The sequence below is a fragment of the Kryptolebias marmoratus genome, linkage group LG8, assembly GCF_001649575.2.
Source record: "Kryptolebias marmoratus isolate JLee-2015 linkage group LG8, ASM164957v2, whole genome shotgun sequence".
NCBI lineage: Eukaryota > Metazoa > Chordata > Actinopteri > Cyprinodontiformes > Rivulidae > Kryptolebias > Kryptolebias marmoratus.
Genome location: NC_051437.1, coordinates 768,337 through 786,503, shown reverse-complemented (window position 1 = coordinate 786,503; position 18,167 = coordinate 768,337). Strand labels below are relative to the sequence as shown.

The 18,167-nt window shown below is 42.0% G+C and overlaps 1 protein-coding gene across 1 annotated transcript in view; it reads right to left on the bottom strand.

Annotated features, from left to right (window-relative positions):
- The window catches only part of LOC108248159 (immunoglobulin superfamily member 21), an 81,255-nt gene that overhangs the window by 40,629 nt on the left and 22,459 nt on the right, over positions 1–18,167 (bottom strand). Inside the window, exons 3-5 of the mRNA XM_017436734.3 lie at positions 14,316–14,437; positions 3,073–3,191; positions 2,559–2,674 (exon numbers count right to left, since the gene is read on the bottom strand). Coding sequence (XP_017292223.1) covers positions 2,559–2,674; positions 3,073–3,191; positions 14,316–14,437 — 357 coding nt within the window. The remainder of the gene's footprint in view (positions 1–2,558; positions 2,675–3,072; positions 3,192–14,315; positions 14,438–18,167) is intronic.

Sequence of the window (18,167 nt, the reverse complement as noted above, 5' to 3'; positions counted from 1 at the left end):
TAGCCCTCATGCCGAGACCGAGCCGGTCGTTCTGATATAAAATTTGTGGGGTTTCTTTGCCCGGTTCGGGCTGCATTAAGGGTAACGGAAGAAGACCATATAATAAAGAGACACCTTATTCGGTGTAGAGTAATAGGTGCCTGCATGCATTGCATGAGGCAGTACAATGCCTTGCTTCGCAAGGCATTGTACTGCTCTCTATGCACTGCTGGCAGGCCCCAATAACTGTAATATGTATGTGTGGAGACCATGTATATGTTGATGGTGCAGAGGCTGCTAAGTGTCTCAATCCTCCTCAACAGGGTATGTAGTCAGAAAAAGGTTTATTCAACTCCCGATGGACTGATACATTCAGCAGCTTCTGCACCATTGGCTTTAAACGGGCTATGCTCAATGCACACAACATTTGTATAGTAACACAGACATTGTTCAGCTGATAGAGCAGTGCAAACTGTCAGGACCGGAGGAGGTGACAGAGAGGAACCCAGAACGCAGACTCGTAATAAAGGGAAACTAATTCATTAAACTAAAGAAATGAACAAAGCAAAAGCTGTCATGGCAGCAAAAGCAGAGAACATAAACTAAATCCAAAACATGACCGAGCATGGAGAAAGGAACGGAACAACAGGTAACCAGGAAACAGAGAGTACAGAACAATGATCCAGTGGGGAATGGAGGAAATGACCGGGTTTAAAAACACTGAGGGTAATTAGGATGAGTGGACACAGGTGGAATGATGACAATTATTGGCAGGTGGAGGTGGGCGTGGCACGAGACCGAGTGAGTGACAACTGGGGAGGAATGAATGGTGACAGTAACACAAACAAAAAACTAAACTGAAACAATAACTTAGAAAAGAAACTAAACAATATAAACAACAAACCGAGAACACAAAAAACCCAAATCCTCACACAAACTAAACATTTTCATCCATAAGTGTAGAAATTTAATGTTAGCTAATCTAGCTTTCTTTTTCAGCAGCATGTTGTTTTTGAGAAGAAGTTGTTTTATAACATATAGCTTATAAGCCTGGATTTATTTATTTTTTTGTTGTTGTTCTTACTGTTTCAGTAATCCAGGCTAGACATTGGCCTAGCCTAGACTACTGGTAACTATTAGACAGAAAATCACTTTAAAGTTGACTGACTTTGTATTATACAGGCTAAATATATATTTGCAAAAAGGTTGCACTGGCTAAAGTACACTATATTGCCAAAAGTATTTGCTCACCCATCCAAGTTATCAGAATCAGGCGTTCCAATCACTGCCATGGCCACATGTGTATAAAATGAAGCACCTAGGCATGCAGACTGTTTTTCTCAGCTCAGCTCAGTGAATTCCAGCGTGGAACTGTGATAGGATGTCACCTGTGCAACAAATCCAGTCGTGAAATTTCCTCTCTCCTAAATATTCCACAGTCAACTGTATTATAAGAAAATGGAAGTGTCTGGGAACGACAGCAACTCAGCCATGAAGTTTTAGGCCCTGTAAACTGACGGAGTGGGGTTAGCGGATGCTGAAGCGCATAGTGTGAAGAGGTCGCCAACTTTCTGCAGAGTCAATCACTACAGACCTCCAAACTTCATGTGGCCTTCAGATTAGCTCAAAAACATTCTGCAGAGAGCTTCATAGAATGGGTTTACATGGTCGAGCAGCTGCATTCAAGCCATACATCACCAAGTGTAATGCAAAGCATCGGATGCAGTGGTGAAAAGCAAGCCACCACTGGACTCTAGAGCAGTGGAGGCACGTTCTCTGGAGTGACGAGTCGTGCTTCTCCATCTTGAAATCTGATGGATGAGTCTGGGTTTGGCTGCTGCCAGGAGAACAGTATTTGTCTGACTGCACTGAGTTAAGTGTAAAGTTTGGTGGAGGGAGGATTATGGTGTGGGGTTGTTTTTCAGGAGCTGGGCTTGGCCCCTTAGTTCCAGTGAAAGGAACTCTGACTGCTTCAGCATACCAAGACATTTTAGACAATTTCATGCTCCCAACTTTGTGGGAACAGTTTGGTGATGGCCCCTTCATGTTCCAACATGACTGCACACCAGGGCACAAAGCAAGGTCCATAAAGACATGGATGAGTGAGTTTGGTGTGGAAGAACTTGACTGGCCTGCATAGAGTCCTGACCTCAACCTGATAAAACACCTTTGGGATGAATTAGAGCAGAGACTGTGAGCCAGGCCTTCTGTCCAACATCAGTGTCTGACCTCACAAATGAGCTTTTGGAAGAATGGTCAAATATTCCCATAAACACTCCTAAACCTTGTGGAAAGCCTTCCCAGAAGAGCTGAAGCTCTTATAGCTGCAAAGGGTGGGCCAACATCATATTAAACCCTATGAATAAGAATGGGATGCCACTCAAGTTCATATGCATCTGAAGGGAGGTGAGCAAATACTTTTGGCAATATCGTGTGTATATGAGTGTAACTGTGTGTGTTGTGTCATTCAAAGGATGGTTAATGAAGCTTTCTTTTTGGCATACGAAGCAAAGATCCAAAATTAGGTTTTGAGGACTAAGCACTTAAAGAGAGATAACAAGAATATTTCTATTTCTCACCACAGGAACTGGCTTTGCTCCTTTAACAATGCAAACCAGAGTGAAGTTCTTGGCTTCATAACGACTGAATGGAGCTGGACTGTTGGCTGCCACCACAGAAATAGACTTGGGAGGTACTGCAGACAAACCAGAAAAAAGACAAAGGCACCCAATGATGGTAGTTCTTTTAATTTAATAATGGTAAATCTCCTATGAGTCAATGCTGAGACTGCAAAGAAACCTCAGAGTATTTTAAATTATTTCACCAGTTAGTTATAATTTACTATACGGTAGTTAAATTCATAGCCATCAAAGAATCAAATCTTCTTACTTTGGTCATTTATGGCTATGCTTATTTATCAAATACTAAATGCAATTTTTAGTACATTAAAATATGTTGATGAAATTTGGATAAATTACCATTTTGTACAGTTATTCATAGTTTCATCAATATTAGCAATATAGAAACATTCAATAAATATTGTTATTCATTCATTCAATAAAATAACAAGAAAACAATGAAATTATTACAAACCAATGACTGTAAGGATGATGCTGCCGGAAGCTAAAATCACTTTCTCTCTGGAACCTTTATCATAGATGCCCACATGACACTCATAGAGGCCATCATCCTCCATCTGAACTTCAGGAAATCTGTTTATACACAGTTATGAAAAAAAGGCACGATTGCTTTACAATAACATTTATAACTTTCCATGTTCTTAATGGAATAATTACATCTTTGTTTGTTTTATTAAACCTGCAAACCAACACTGGTAAAAACTTCAGGACTACCTTAAAGGAAGTCTGGTCATTACCTCTGCCAAGTAGGTTATGTTTTCATTAGTATTGCTTGGTTTAGCAGTCCGTCTGTCTGTCAGTCTGTTAGCAAGATTACTTAAAAACTAATGAACAGATTTTGACGAAAATTCTTGGAATGTTGGGGTTGTCATAAAAAAAAGTCATTAGATTTTGCTGATGATCTGGTTCCTGCAATATTTAATAACCACATGGCTTAGAAGAAGTTTGAGCTCTCAGAGTGTTTCTAGTTTTGAAGCAATGTTCTGTCAGATAACTAGTACTTTATCAGCTGTGACATCAGTCATAGAACATGGACTTCGGGCCGACTGTACAGGGACAGTTGAGACTTCATACTCGAGCGTACAGATTGTCTAAAATTCTCCTGTGATAAATTTTAGTCATGGTGTCACCGGACGAGGAAGAAGAGATCACTTGCCTCTTAGTTTTAAAAAACAAAAGGAAAGAAGGTGCCTTTAGCCCTGTTTCTTCACCACCAGGGAAGCCACCGCACACCTGCCAGTGCTGCACAGAGAGCAGCAGTCAGGCTGGCATAGATTCTACCCTGAGAGCGGTTGGTGTCGCACACAAAACAGTTCAATGTGAACGCCGTTCCTCGCCGGGCAGTTTATTGTGCGACACCAAGTACGTGTATGCAGTCATGAAAACTGATCTTTGTGCAGATGTGTTTGGCGGACATCCGCTTCGCGCTTCTGCATCGAGTCCGCCTTGAGTACGCACAGATCTCCGCGGAGTGAAGTACGCCCAAGTGTGTGGGGGCCTTTCTTCGAAAAGACAGGCGACTGTCTTATAGTCCGGTGCGCCTTACATATGACAAAAGTTCAAAAATAGACCATTCATTGAGAGTGCACCTTATAATCCAGTGCGTCCTATAGTGCGGAAAATACACTACATAAGCTAGTATTTAATTTCTACACTTTTTAGTTTGTCTCTGTTTTCTCAACCGAACAATGTCAGTAGTATATGTATATAGGTCCTGACAATCGACATTATGTAACAGTCCGCCTGATCCAGTGTTAGCCACTCCTCAGTAAGGAAAGTAGCTATTGGCTGTACTGAAAGTTCCCAAATGACAATCACCTAATTTGCATAATTGACTAGAGATGAGTAATGTCATGGCAGAGACAGAGGGTGAGTAAAAACAGCCTAAATATGTTTAGAACTACAAATGAATTCTCTTCTATTGATTCTTGTTTTATTTAATGTCACAGTTCCAACCTTCTTTATCTAGGCTTGGGACTGAGAAAGGTGACCCAAAAGAAGCACTCAAAATTCTTTTGGTGCACTGAATTATTTTATACAAAGAAAGCTTTCCAGGGTTTCCCCTAGAAAAGAGGCTAAGCCTGGTTGTAGGTGGCCGTTCGCTGGCTGATCGCCGGCCGACCGTGATTTAGTAAAAAAAAGATTAAAGTTGACAGGATAGTTAAAAATATGGCTATTTATTATGTGATATTGTAAGATATTTGTGCCAAATATCTTTGTGAAATTTAAACAAAAATACAATTAAAATAAATACAAATGGTTTGCACCTAATTTGAATCCTAATTTAAGTCACATTTACAAATAAATTAAATTAACATAAATGAAAAAGTGTAATCGAGGCACCAACACACGTCTCACTTCCAGGCCAATGAATAACAACAGAGAACTCTGACAAACAGACAGATGCTGTACTGTACTGTGCTTGGATAATATTTTCACTTAGTACAAAACACGCTTACCGTATTCAGTCTTGTAAAGCCACCTGCTGAATTTTAGCTCAACTAACCATTTTTGGTTAAACCCGCTCATTCCATGTTTACTGCTGTGGCTCTGACAACATGCTAACTCCAGGTAGCTGAAGGAGGCTCGGCCTCAGGGCTCATTAGAGTCACGCAGGGCTCCGTGAACAGCGCACAGACCTGAGCGCACGGTGGAGACGTTTATACTTGGAGCTTACATCGGTGCAGTATTCTCCGAAAAGACAGGAGGCAGTACGCTACATAACCAGTGGAAATACAGTAAAAAAGAGAGCAGATGGTTGTCACATCAAATATGGCTGCATGTATTCAGGAGGAAGAGCTGTTGTGTTTCTGGCTGTGATACAGAGAGGATGTTTAAACTTAAAGCATTCAGTGTGACTTTCACTGATTTATTTGCTTTAGTTGTGATCCGCCAATCATAGGACTAATATTTCTTCCCTATGTGTGTCAAGACTGGGGCTGAATGTGGCAAACCCAATATGCAGACTCATAATTCCTTCTTCTAAAAAAAAACTAATTTATTAACAAAATAATCAAATGCAAAAACAAAAGGCTGACGTGGCAGCAAAACTAAACATAACCAAACTTAAACATGAGCAAAACGGGAGGCAAGACATAAAGCAAAACATACCAGCAGGGAACCAAGAACAATGAACCAGAGAGGAAGTAGAGAAAGTTACTGGGTTTTAAAGACAGAGGGAAATCAGTGAGAGTGGGCACAGGTGGAATGATTACGAGGCTTGGAACAGGTGTAGATGGGTGTGGCAGGTAGACAAGAGATAGACTGAGGAAAAGTGAATGATGACAAGCACAGAAAACATGAACACAACAAAACCCAAACCGAAAGGAGACCAGAAACAAACATCAAACACAAAGAAACAAACAAAACCGAATCCTGACAATGTGGTCTATAAACACTCCTTTTTATCGGCTGCAGCAGTAACTTTTTGAACCGTTTGATTGTCTTTGTGATCCCTCACAGATAGCGGTTTTAGGGGTGGGGGTTGTAAAAAATGTGTATAAAAAATGACGTATTTATAATAAACAAGCGGAGCTTAGCCTGGGGGAAACTCTGCTTTCTATTTATATCCCACCATGAATTTGGTAATCACTCAACACGTTATTTTCAAGCATACTTCTCAAAAATAGGCTTGGGGCCGAAGGGGTTAATGTAGCCTAGGAGCTACATTTTCAATATTCTCCTGGCGGCTGGTGATGGCGATATTAAATGTGGTGGGAAATATGACATTGATTGACTGGCTCTGTTTAGAAAAGGCAAGTGAAGATTTAACTTTTGCTTCTGAGGTTTTTGAGATAAATACATTTGTTTTTGTTTTTTTGTTACCTGGATGGTTAGCCTGCCGGTCATAAGAGCAGTGCGGAGGTGAGGAGAGAAGTGTTGCACCATCAAGTACGCCTCTGAGGCCCGGTCCCAATACTCGCACTACACCAGGGGTTGGCAACCCAAAATGTTGAAAGAGCCATTTTGGACCAAAAAAACAAAAAACAAATCTGTCTGGAGCCGCAAAAAAATTAAAAGCCTTATTTAAGGCTTATAATGTAGGCAACACAGGCTTTAAGTGTCTACGTATATTAGCCTAATATCAAAATGGTAATAGTAAAAAAAGAAATCTGTTAGTTTGATTCTAAAATGTTCAAACATGTATTGCACATTTCTACAAGGAATAAATATAGGCAAATTATTCATTTTCAAATATTATACTCTCCAGATCTCAGATAAGCCATTAAAGTTAAATAAACCTATTATGTTTGAAGGCTTAACTTTAATCAATCAAAAAATTATGGAATGACTTGCCTTTACAGGTCAGAGAGGCCCCTTCACTGTCCACTTTTAAAGTTCGTCTTGAAACCCATCTATTTTACTTGGCTGTCAACACCAGCGGGATCTAGTTTTAAATTGTATGTTTCTGTTTTTAAACCATTTTTAATTATTTTTTTAAATTATGTTGTGTTTTAATGTACAGAACTTTGTATCAGCTGTGGTTGTTTTAAAGTGCTTTATAAATAAAGTTGGTATGGTAATCAACCCAATTAGCTCAGGAATAAATTGAATACTTTAGTATTATATTACGTAATATCGGTGTTTATCTTCCACTCATTGGGGAAAGCTAGTGGGAGTTTTTATAACAATGTGCCAGGAGTCAGGCGTTCTCCTCCGGTATACTGAACCTGAAGCACTCGGCCAGCTGACAGCTGGCGAGGGGAGCTGGCTGCTAATACAGTGGGAGCAGACATGTCTGAGAATATCAGAACAATATTGCAATTAGGTGATGTATTGATAAACCGAGCAGATATTTGAGACTTTCAAAGCCACATTCTCTCCTAAGAACGTTGTAAAAAATCATGTTGTGTCACTTAAAGTGTAATATAGCAAAATAATTTGCTGCTCTTCACCGTCATTGCTGCTTTGCTTGAACACCCGGGATGAACGACACAGGGATGATGTTCATAAAAGTGGATCACCTCACTACTGAGCTGGCCCAAATGAAGGCCCTCCTCTGGTCCTTTCAGGCTAAGGATGGTCGCGGAGCGGCCCTCCCAACTGAGCAGGAGGGAGCATCGGTCAATGAGGACAATGCTATTTCAGTGCCAGCCTCTGGTACCCATTTCTGTGAGGACCTTCCGGAGCTGGGCTCCAGGGCCTCTGGGTCTGACTCCTGTACATCCCAGGAGGATGTGGGAGAGTCGGTGATGGCCGCAATCCATATAGCTCTTACCCATTTACAGCAGGATGTTCCTCAGACCCAGCCTGAAGTTTCTAGCACTTTCTTTAGATGCAGTAGATCAGATGCTTTTGTGGTTCCTCCCTTGGATGAGTACATTCAGGAACTGCATGCCTGTTGGTCAGACACCAAGGCTCTTTCATGGCTGACATCAGATGGCAGGGCCCTGGCAGCCATGCAGGAGGCGCCTAGGGTTGGCTTGGGGCAGATGCCAGGCATTGCCTCTCTTATTGTCCCGCCTGATGAGGCTTTGCGGCCTAATGCCCGTTGTCCACGGCCTCAGTGCCGTATTACTGATGACCTTCTCTGTAAGGCCTACGACTCTGGCTCTTGCATGGGCTGGATTGGGAACTCCGTCTCCCATATCATGCTGACCCTGTCCTCCTCTTTGGAATCTGTTCCACTGGACCATTCCACCCAGGGCCTGGTCGACACGTCTCTGCAAGCCGTTGCTCTGATGACAAGGGAGCTTGGACACACACTCTCTATGCTGGTTCATGCTCGCCGCCAGGTCTGGTTGGCGCAGTCGCCCCTCACTGAGCCTTGTAGGAGAACCCTCCGGGCTCTTCCTGTGGTTCTGGGAAAACTCTTTGGCTCTGCTGCGCTGGATGCCTTGGATCATACAGCTCAGGCTTCTCGAACAAGACAGCAGCTGGCAGGGCTTCACAGATGTGATCGCCAACCAGTTTGCATTTGGGTGGCTGCGGGTTCCTCACAAAGGTCCTTGCTGCCATTAGTTTCTTTCATTGAGCCCCAGGTCCCGGGTCATATATCTGTCCAAAGACCTGATTCAGAGCGGGGAGACTGGGCTCGAGACCAAGCGGGAGCTCTGCCTTCTCGCCCCTCTTGGGCCGCACAGTCGGGCCGGCATCCCCCCAGGCCTTCAAGAGGCTGGGGGCCCCGCAGAGGATGTTTTAAGGCTGGCGGTCGGTTATTTTACCCCAGCACAGGTCGGCACCGGTCTGCCCACACCCCAGACTTGTGGGTGTTGTCGACCCTGTCCTGGGGGTACCGTCTTCAGTTCCGCCGCCAGCCACCCGTCCCTGGCCGGGTCAGGATGACTGTCATCCACGACCCGGTGAAGGTACAGGCACTGAACCAGGAAATCTTGCTGGCCAAGGGAGCTATAGTGCCTGTGGACCACCTGTTAGATCCAAGTATTTTCTGGTTCCAAAAAAGACTGGGGGTCTACGTCCAGTCTTGGACTTCAGGGGTCTGAATGTGTACTTGAAGGTCATTCCCTTTCGTATGCTGACCACCAGGGAGGTTTTGCAGTTCAGGGTCCTTCCGTTCGGTCTGTCGCTGTCTCCCAGGGTGTTCACCCGATGTGTCACAGCAGCCCTCTCTCCCCTGCAGGTGCAAGGCTTGAGGATCCTCTCATATTTGGAGGACTCATTTGTGCTGTGACACGGGACCAAGCACTCCGAGACACTCATTCGGTGCTCGATCATGTGGGACACCTGGGCTTGCAGGTCAATAGCAGTCTGACTCCCTCACAGGAGACCATCTTTCTGGGCATTGCCATAAATTCTGTCTCAATGACTGCTTGCCTGTCGCCCCAGCGAGTCGACAGTATATTGAGCATGCTCCTAAAATTCAGACTTGGCATGGCGCTGCCTCTTGTGCTTTATCTTCGCCCCTTGGGCAAGCTCACAGCTGCATCCAGCGTTGTGCCCTTGGGGATGCTGTCATTGCAGCTACTCCAGATGAGGTTGAACAGCTTAAGTCTGGACCCCACACGGAACTCTCGTCATCTCAGGAGAATTTGGGTCAGGCCTCAGTGTCTCTGTCCCAGTGGAGAAACAGGTTGTTTATGATAATGGGGGTCCCCCCCCCCCATGTCGACGGGAAGTTGTGTTTACAGATGTATCCTCCATGGGCTGGGGTGCGACCTGGCAGAGTCGGATGGCGCAAGGGACATGGTCATCACGGCAAGGCAGGGAGCACATCAATGTCCTGAAGTTATGGGCCATGCGTCTAGCTCTTCGGAGCTTTCTTCCGGGCTTGCAGGGGAAGCCTGTACTGGTGAGATCAGACAACATCACGGTGGTTTTTCACATCAACCACCAGGGGGGGACCAGGTCCAGGAAACTATTGTGCTTGACTCAACAGCTTCTGACCTGGTCTGCCCTGCACTTCTACAGTCTGCCGAGGTGTCTCCCCCCCAGGAGGGATCTTCTTTCCCAGATGGGAGGCCAGATTTTACACCCCGACCCGGACCAACTCTACCTCTGGGTTTGGCCCCTACTAGGCCAGGATCCACTTTTTCAAAGTACAATGGGGAAGTAGGGCGTACAATGGCTAATGCATGGGCACCGTCTACACGCATGGTCTGTGCTAACAAGTGGGCGGTCTTTGCAACCTGGTGCTGTGGTAAAGGGCAGGACCTGGTAGAGTGTTCAGTCTCTGACATACTGGCCTTCCTGCAGGCATTACTGGATCGGGGATGGTCTCCGTCGACTTTAAAGGTATATGTAGCCACTATTTCTTGTTGGCATGTTGGGCTGAATGGTTGTTCAGTGGGCCGAGATCAGGACATTGTGCTGTTCTTGAGGGGTGCTCTGCGCTTGTACCCACCCAACCGCCCTGTAGCACAAGCATGGGATCTTTCTCTGGTGCTTGAGGCCCTTCGGTTTACCCCGTTTGAGCCCTTGGCATCTGCAGACCTCAAATGGCTCTCACTGAAGACGGCGTTCCTTTTGGCGGTGGTTTTCGCAAAACGTGGGAGAATTGCAGGCTCTATCAATAGCGCAGTCCTGCTGTCGGTGGAACCCTGAGTGCTCAAGTGTCACCCTGTGGCCCGATGTGGCATTTATATCTAAAGGTGTTACTGGCGGCAGGCAGTACTCAGCCACTCCATCTTGCACGTTTTGACAACGGGGGCCCTTCTGAACCTTTGTGACTGGTTTGTGCACTTGAGGCATATACCAATTTCACTGCGTCTTTCCGAAAGACAAATGGCCTTTTTGTCTGCTACGTGGGCTCACGGAAAGGTCAGGCCCTTTCTAAGCAGCGGCTTTCACAGTGGGTTGTGAATTTGATTGCTAAGGCTTACGCCTTACAGGATCGCCCACTGCCTGCAAGAGTGAGGTGCCACTCTACAAGGGGGATGTCGACCTCGTTTGCTGCCATGACTGGGGTGCCATTGGACAATATATGCAGCGCAGCCTCCTGGAAATCACCAAGCACCTTTGCTCAGTTTTACAGGGTAAATGTGGCTGTGTTGTTGCTAATCACTTATATTTTCTTTCTTTTTTTCAATGTTGTTTCGAGAGTCTGAAAACTCCTTAAATATAGGGACAAAACTGCTAAGATGGCAGCATTGGCCTGGTTAGCCAACAAGTCAGTCAAAGGTTTACTCAGCTCCCGTTGGACTGATACATTCAGGAGCCTCAACACTGTAGGCATATACTCAGTCTACTTGTGCTGTCTACATACTGTACATTCATAACACAGACATTGTTCGGTTGAGAAAACAGATACAAACTAAACAAACAGTGTCATGCAAAAATATAGAAGTTTAATATGAGCTAATTTAAATTTTTTTTAGACCAGTATGTCGTTTTTTTTTAGAAAGTCTTCATTTATAAGCCTAAAACAATATAAAAGGAGCCCTTGTTTGGCTAGCCATTAGCCTAGCCTGGAAAGTCTCTTTCTCCATACTCTATGTTCTGTACCTGAGGTCATAGCTGATAAGGTGCAGATGTGATGTTTGACACTGAGACTCTGAAGCCTGTTTCACGTTACTAAAGCAGACTTGTTCAAAACACTGTGTGAAAGCTTGTATCAAATTTAACAAGACCAGTGATGTTTATGGTCTAATACACGCAATGTAGTACCAGCCCGACGCATTTATACATTTTATTAGCAAATTTACATTTCAGTGATGTTACAGACACAGGCAACTTTATGTGTACCCTTTTGTTAATGAAAGAAACCCCTACAATGGTCACAAAAATAACTTGACACTGACAAAATAATAAAAATTGAAAATCAGTCATTGCTTTTGGAGTTTTGTTTAACAGAACTTTTTTGAAAAACAAACTAATAAAACTGACCTTGACAAAAAGGTGCTACTCTTAACCTAATATTTTGTTGCACAACCTTTTGAGTCAATCACTGCAGTCAAGTGATTTCTGTAACTCTCTCTGAGACGTCTGCACCTGTCCACAGGTGTTCTGGTCCACTCCTCATGAACAAACTGCTTCATCTGTCTCAGGTTTGAAGGCTTCCTTCTCCAGACTGCAGCTTTCAGCTCCTTCCACAGATGTTCAACAGGATTTAGATCAGGGCTCAGAAGGCCACTTTCAGAATGGTCCAATGTTTTGATCTGACCCATTCTTGGTGTTTTAGCTGTGTGTTTTGGGTCATTATCCTGTTGGAGGAACCTGTGACTGAGACCAAGCTTTCTGACACTGGGCAGCACATTTCACTCCAGAATGTTTTGATAGTCTTGAGATTTCATTTTATATTTCATTTTTAGATCTGTAAACATACAGCTGATTGGACTTGTTGCCAAAAAGCTCCAGTTTGTCCTAAGGACATTCTCCCAGAAGCTTTGTGGCTTGTCATTATGCATTTTGGCAAATTCCTGTCTCCCTTTTTATGATTTGCTTTCAATAGTGGTCTCCATCCATCCATTTTCTTTAGCTGCTTCTGGGTCATGGAGAGTTGGTGCCTATCTCCAGCAGTCACTGTGCGAGTGGTGGGGGACACTCTGCACAGGTCACAAGTCCATCACAGGACTACATAGAGACAAACGAAACAAACAACCATTCACACTCTCACTCACACCTAGGAACAATGTTAGAGTTACCAATTAACCTAACATTCATTGGTTTGGCCCCTGGGGGAAACCGGAGTACCCGGAGTAAACCCACGTGCACACAGGGAGAACATGCAAACTCCACCCAGAAAGGCCCCAGGTTGGGAAGCCATCCTGTGACCTTATTGGTGGGAGATAACAGCTCTAACCACTGTGCTGCTGTGCCACCCTATGAACAAAATATTAATCATAATTATTTTGGCCAATATTGTAATCATGATTGTTAAAAACATGTTAACATACATATATCAGTTCTAAAGTTACTGTGCAGTCTGAGCTGACAAAATGATTATCTTCAATGCTTGTTTCGTCCAGTATTTATGTTTGATCTTGCCACTTCCCACCTTCTCCGGTGCAGATTTTCACTTCTGGAATGGGAGCTACATACTAAAAATAAAAACAAACTCAAATATCAATCCCATAGTATTGATATGATTCAACACCAACGTTAGTATCACATGTTGATGTAGATATTCAGTCATCCAGGTCATAGAGAACCACTGGTCTAGAGGTGACCTTCAGAGGTGGTTTGGTTTGTATGTTGCTCATCCATTTTATTTTGAAATAGTGCTACTAATCGTGACTCACCTCCTTCTGCCCATGTGAAAGTGTTTTAATTAAAAAATGAAGTAAAAGTACTTTAAAGTGGTTTTTTTGGTTTAATGTTCCTTAATTTGTTTCATTAGATATATCTGTTGTTTTAAAAATCACTTTATGTAATCAATATTTAATGTTATCAATTTATTTAATCAGTGGTTTAAATTATCATATGATCTGGCCAAAGCTCCAATAGTGACTTTGGTGGGTTTGGCTCTTCTTGTCTTCATTGTGTATTGTGCACTTTTGGCTTGTTGTGAAGATACTTTTTTGCTAATGTGGTCGTACTGTCCATTGTTCATTGGGGTAGGCAGAAAGTTCATGAAGCACAACCAAGTAAGGTTTGAGTTCCTCTGGAAGGGGTTTCTTTACTTTAGTCCATTCTGAAGAGATGATTTGTTGCAGCTCCATGTTCAGTGTGGTACACACCATGATACCGAACAGCACTGTGACTTCTTTTCACCCTTTAAACAGGCAGACTGACTGATTACAGGACACATCTTAGTTTAACATATCCCTGTAGAGAAATTATTTATTAATAATAATTTAAATTGTTGGGGGGGGGGGGCAGTTTCATTAATTAATTTTTTTAAATTCAGTTAAACCAAATAGAAATTCAAGAGCTGATTTTTAGTATTTTTTTCTTTTTATTTCTTTTGTCAGTTTCAAGTTAGTTCATTGATCGTTAGGAGTTTTTTGTCTTGAACAAAAGGGTAAAATTTGTCCACATCTGTGAAACTTTCACATCAGATAATAATTCTCAGTATGAAGACCCAACTGTTTACAAATTAATTTATTGCTTTTGTGTTGGAACTGGAATCAGCAAGATGTGTGAATCAGTTGGAGATTTATGGCTTATATAGTTCCAGCTGACTACTAGATGTCACTGTTAGGGTCTGTTTTTGAGACTTTCAAACTTCAGTTTCTTTGTTTTTTCAGACAATGAAGAAAAAGCGCCAATTGCTTCACAAGGCTTTAAATCTAATTTCTTTCAAAGGTTATGTGTTATTAAATCATGTGAACCTTGTGCAGGAGTACTAGTCTGTCTCACCGTACTGTGGAGTGGTAAACTAGGTCCTCTTGTATTTTTGTGTCTTTCACATGGGAGAAACTAGTGTTGTACGTGGTATCATAGGTGAAAATTTTTTGCTTGGCATTTCCTCCTTCAATCACCTGCAATGCAAAAGAAGAAAAAAAAAGTTTAAATAGACAGGTGTAACATACAAATGCAGTTCCTCCTTATATAAATATTCTCTTTTTTTCGAGTGATAACATCAAAATAGAAGGTTTGCTGTAAATCTTTTAAATACTTAAGCATAAGAGAAAAGTTGTCCTTTTTCATTATAATTGTGTTAAGAAATATGAATCAGTTATTCATATCGTCACCTTCTTAAAATAATTGCCTAAGTCATTTTTTGGAATGTTTCAGGAAACACAAAAAACTGAACTATTTGTTGATTGTTGAGATGATTTAGGCAAAAAAATAATTTTTGAAAAAAAATGACTTAGGCAATTATTTTAAGAAGGTGACGATATTATTATTATATATTTTATGCATGAAACAATCATTTTTACAAACAAGATGTCATCAAGTTTCATCTGTTCCTGCCAAGCCTCTTGCTTCCTGATCACAGTTCCTCATGCCACAGTAGTTTTCCACAACCTCATGCCACGCCCACGTTGCCATGCCACCATTAATCACAGCTATCTTCTGCACCTATTCCTGCCACTACTTAAGCTCTCTCTCCACATCCATGCAATGCCAGATTATTGAACGGTTAACCCCTAGTAGATGTCCAGTGTGTCACAGTCCCTGTTTGCCTCCATGTTCTCGAACCCTTGCCTGGATCACAATACCTTTTGCCTGCTCCCTGCCTGACATCTCCTCGACGTCTGACTCATGGTAACCGAACTCCTTTCTCGTTTCTGGACATTGTCCGTAGGATTACCCTTCTCTGGATTTGATTGCACACTCTGGATCTTCTGGTTCTGACCCCTTGCCTGGCCCTGGACTCGCTCTCTCGCCTAAATCAGTGTCTGACCACACTCGTTGCACTCAACCATCAGACCACCATGGACTTACCTTCTCTGGTCCTGGTCCCAGTCCTCAACGTGAGTGCCCAGTCCATTAGTAAAGTTCCAGTTACCTTTTGGTTTACAATAAACATCTTAAATCTTTGCCTATGTCCGTGAGTTCTGAATCCTGCCAAGTCTCGCCTTGTCACAAGACTCATTTTCTGTTCATTGTTAGCCTAACAGTGTTGCAATTATGGCATTTTTTTAAATTTAATTGTACTTTTTTTGCATAGCTATTTTCAGTATTTACGTAGCCAAAAACAGTCTGAAAAAAAATAAGAAATATGATAAAAGTTAATAAGGCCTTTTGTGTGTGATGCCTGTGTGTTATTACTCACTTATACAAAATAAAAGATATGTTATGTCACCCACTTTGTCATCCATATCAACCAGACTTGTAAAGGAATTTCCAGTTTTGCACTCACAACACAGGCAAGCATAAAAGGAAATGCCACTTGCAACTACAATGTAACAACTAAATAGTTTGATAAGATTGTACTGGTTAGTGGGTGTTTATCAACCACAGCTGAAAGGTGAAGGCAACAGTAGTGTTTTTCTTTGTGTCTGTGTGCATGTGTTTATATATCTGTCTGCTACCAAAATATTACACCAACTACTAGACAAATCCAAATGAAAATTGCAGGAAGTAATCATTGGCTGTACCTCTACAACTCATTAACATTTGGAGTCAGCTTGATTCAATATGTCTGCAACAGTCAACTGACCTTAAAAACAGAAATAACTATACCTTCATCAATTTTACAGATATTGACCTAAAATCTGGTTTGGTAGGTGCTGAGGCTGAGCCCACATTCTAAGCACTAAGAAATCATACAGAGTCTGTCTTTAAAATTTTGCCATTAATTATTTGGGGTAAACTTTGTCTGTTAGCAAAATATCTCATGAACCACTGAATGAATTTTAATGAAACTTTCAGGATATAATCATTGGATGGACCTCTCTAAATGACCAATTTTTGTAGCTAACCTAATTCCAGATAGCTACCACAGCAAACTGGCCATATCAAAAAAAGTGTATAATTCAGTCAATTTAACAGATCTTGTGCTAAATTTTGGTGCAGTCGATGCTGCAAGTAGTTCGTAACCCATACTCTAAAACAGGCTCGGCGAGAGGTTGTAAAGGACTCTAAGCAGATTTTCTTTTGGGCCTGGTCCACTTTTAGTTAATCCCATCTCCCACTTTCCTCCACAACAACACTAATACCCATTTCTGTTTTCCATGCTTTACCATTTGTGCATTTACCACAAGTAGTTTTAATACAGTGCGCTGACAATGAATTTCTTAAATTGACCAAATTTTCCTTGACATCACATCAGTCATTTTACATTATCATACAACCAAATAGGACTTACAATAAAGAGTTCATTTTTAACCATTTGTCTATTTTCTTTACCTGCTTCTCCTTTCTTGGTTGCAAGGAAGCAACAGTCACTGTGCAGGAGGCAGGAGACACTGTGGACAGGTTGCAAGTCCGTCACAGGGATGCAGAGACAAATTAGACAAACAACCATTCACACTCTCACTCACACCTAGGGACAATTTAGAATTTTAAATTAACCTAACATGCATTTTTTTGATCTGTTGGAGGAAACTATAGTAAACCCACATATTTATGGGGAAAACATGTAAACTTCACCTTGAAAGGCCCTAGGCAGGGAGGTGATCCCGCAACCATCTTGCTGTGAGGCGACACCTTTAACCCTGTTCTACCTTGCTCTCTGTGTATTTATTTAAAATCATTCTGTAGCCTTCCTGAGTTTAGAAGTTGAACTGGTCCAAACACTCTGAACAGAGTAAAACTTGTTTGACAGGATACTTGTTCATTTCCTCCTTGTTAAATAAATATCCTATAGGATAAAACCTAATTCAGAGATATTTTGTAGGCCAGTAATATTTTTTTCTGCTGTTGACAGTTTTTAATAGTTTATCCTTGTTTCTACATTTAAATTGAACTTAAACAGTACAAACCAAAAAGATCTGATCATTTTCTAAATGGAAAGCTTACACAGCAAGTTAGTTTATGCTGCATAGAAATAAATATGATTCATACCTGACAATCATAAAAACTGTTAATCAGGAGTTAAAATGAAACTTATTTTGAAGGATTCAGAAATTGGAAGCAGCTGGTGTGTCACAGTTCTGCACACAGACAACAAAATCAGGATCATAAAAGGTGAGACTCTGAACTACAGATCAATCAGGAATGTTTTAAATATAGTTTGCACTAAGTTAAGCTGATAATAATAAAAACTCTCTGTATTACACTTTCTCCTGTTTCTGTATCAAGTACAAGAAAATTGTTTCCCTAAAGGAGAAAAAAAAATAGAAACAAGGCTGCTAAATTAATCTGTATTGAATTCATACAGATGATCTGTTACTCCTAATATGATAAACAGATCAACATTATATGGGGTGGAAACATATATCTATGATTAACATTTTTGGATATCAAAAGTCTTCATTTGGACATGATAATGTTCAAATATCATGGGATAATAACTGATGAGAATTTGGGATGAAAAACATTTGACTACTGATTATAAACTACTGATTATTTTGGTGGTTTTGGTGACCTTAGGATTGCATCCCTGCTTTTTGCAGATGATGTGGTCCTGTTGGCTTCATCAGACCGTGATCTACAGCACTCGCTGGAGCGGTTCGCAGCCGAGTGTGAAGCAGCCGGGATGAGGATCAGTGCCTCCAAATCCGAGGCCATGGTCTTGAGCCGGAAAAGGGTAGAGTGCCTTCTCCGGGTCGGGGAAGATGTCCTGCCCCAAGTGGAGGAGTTTAAGTATCTCGGGGTCTT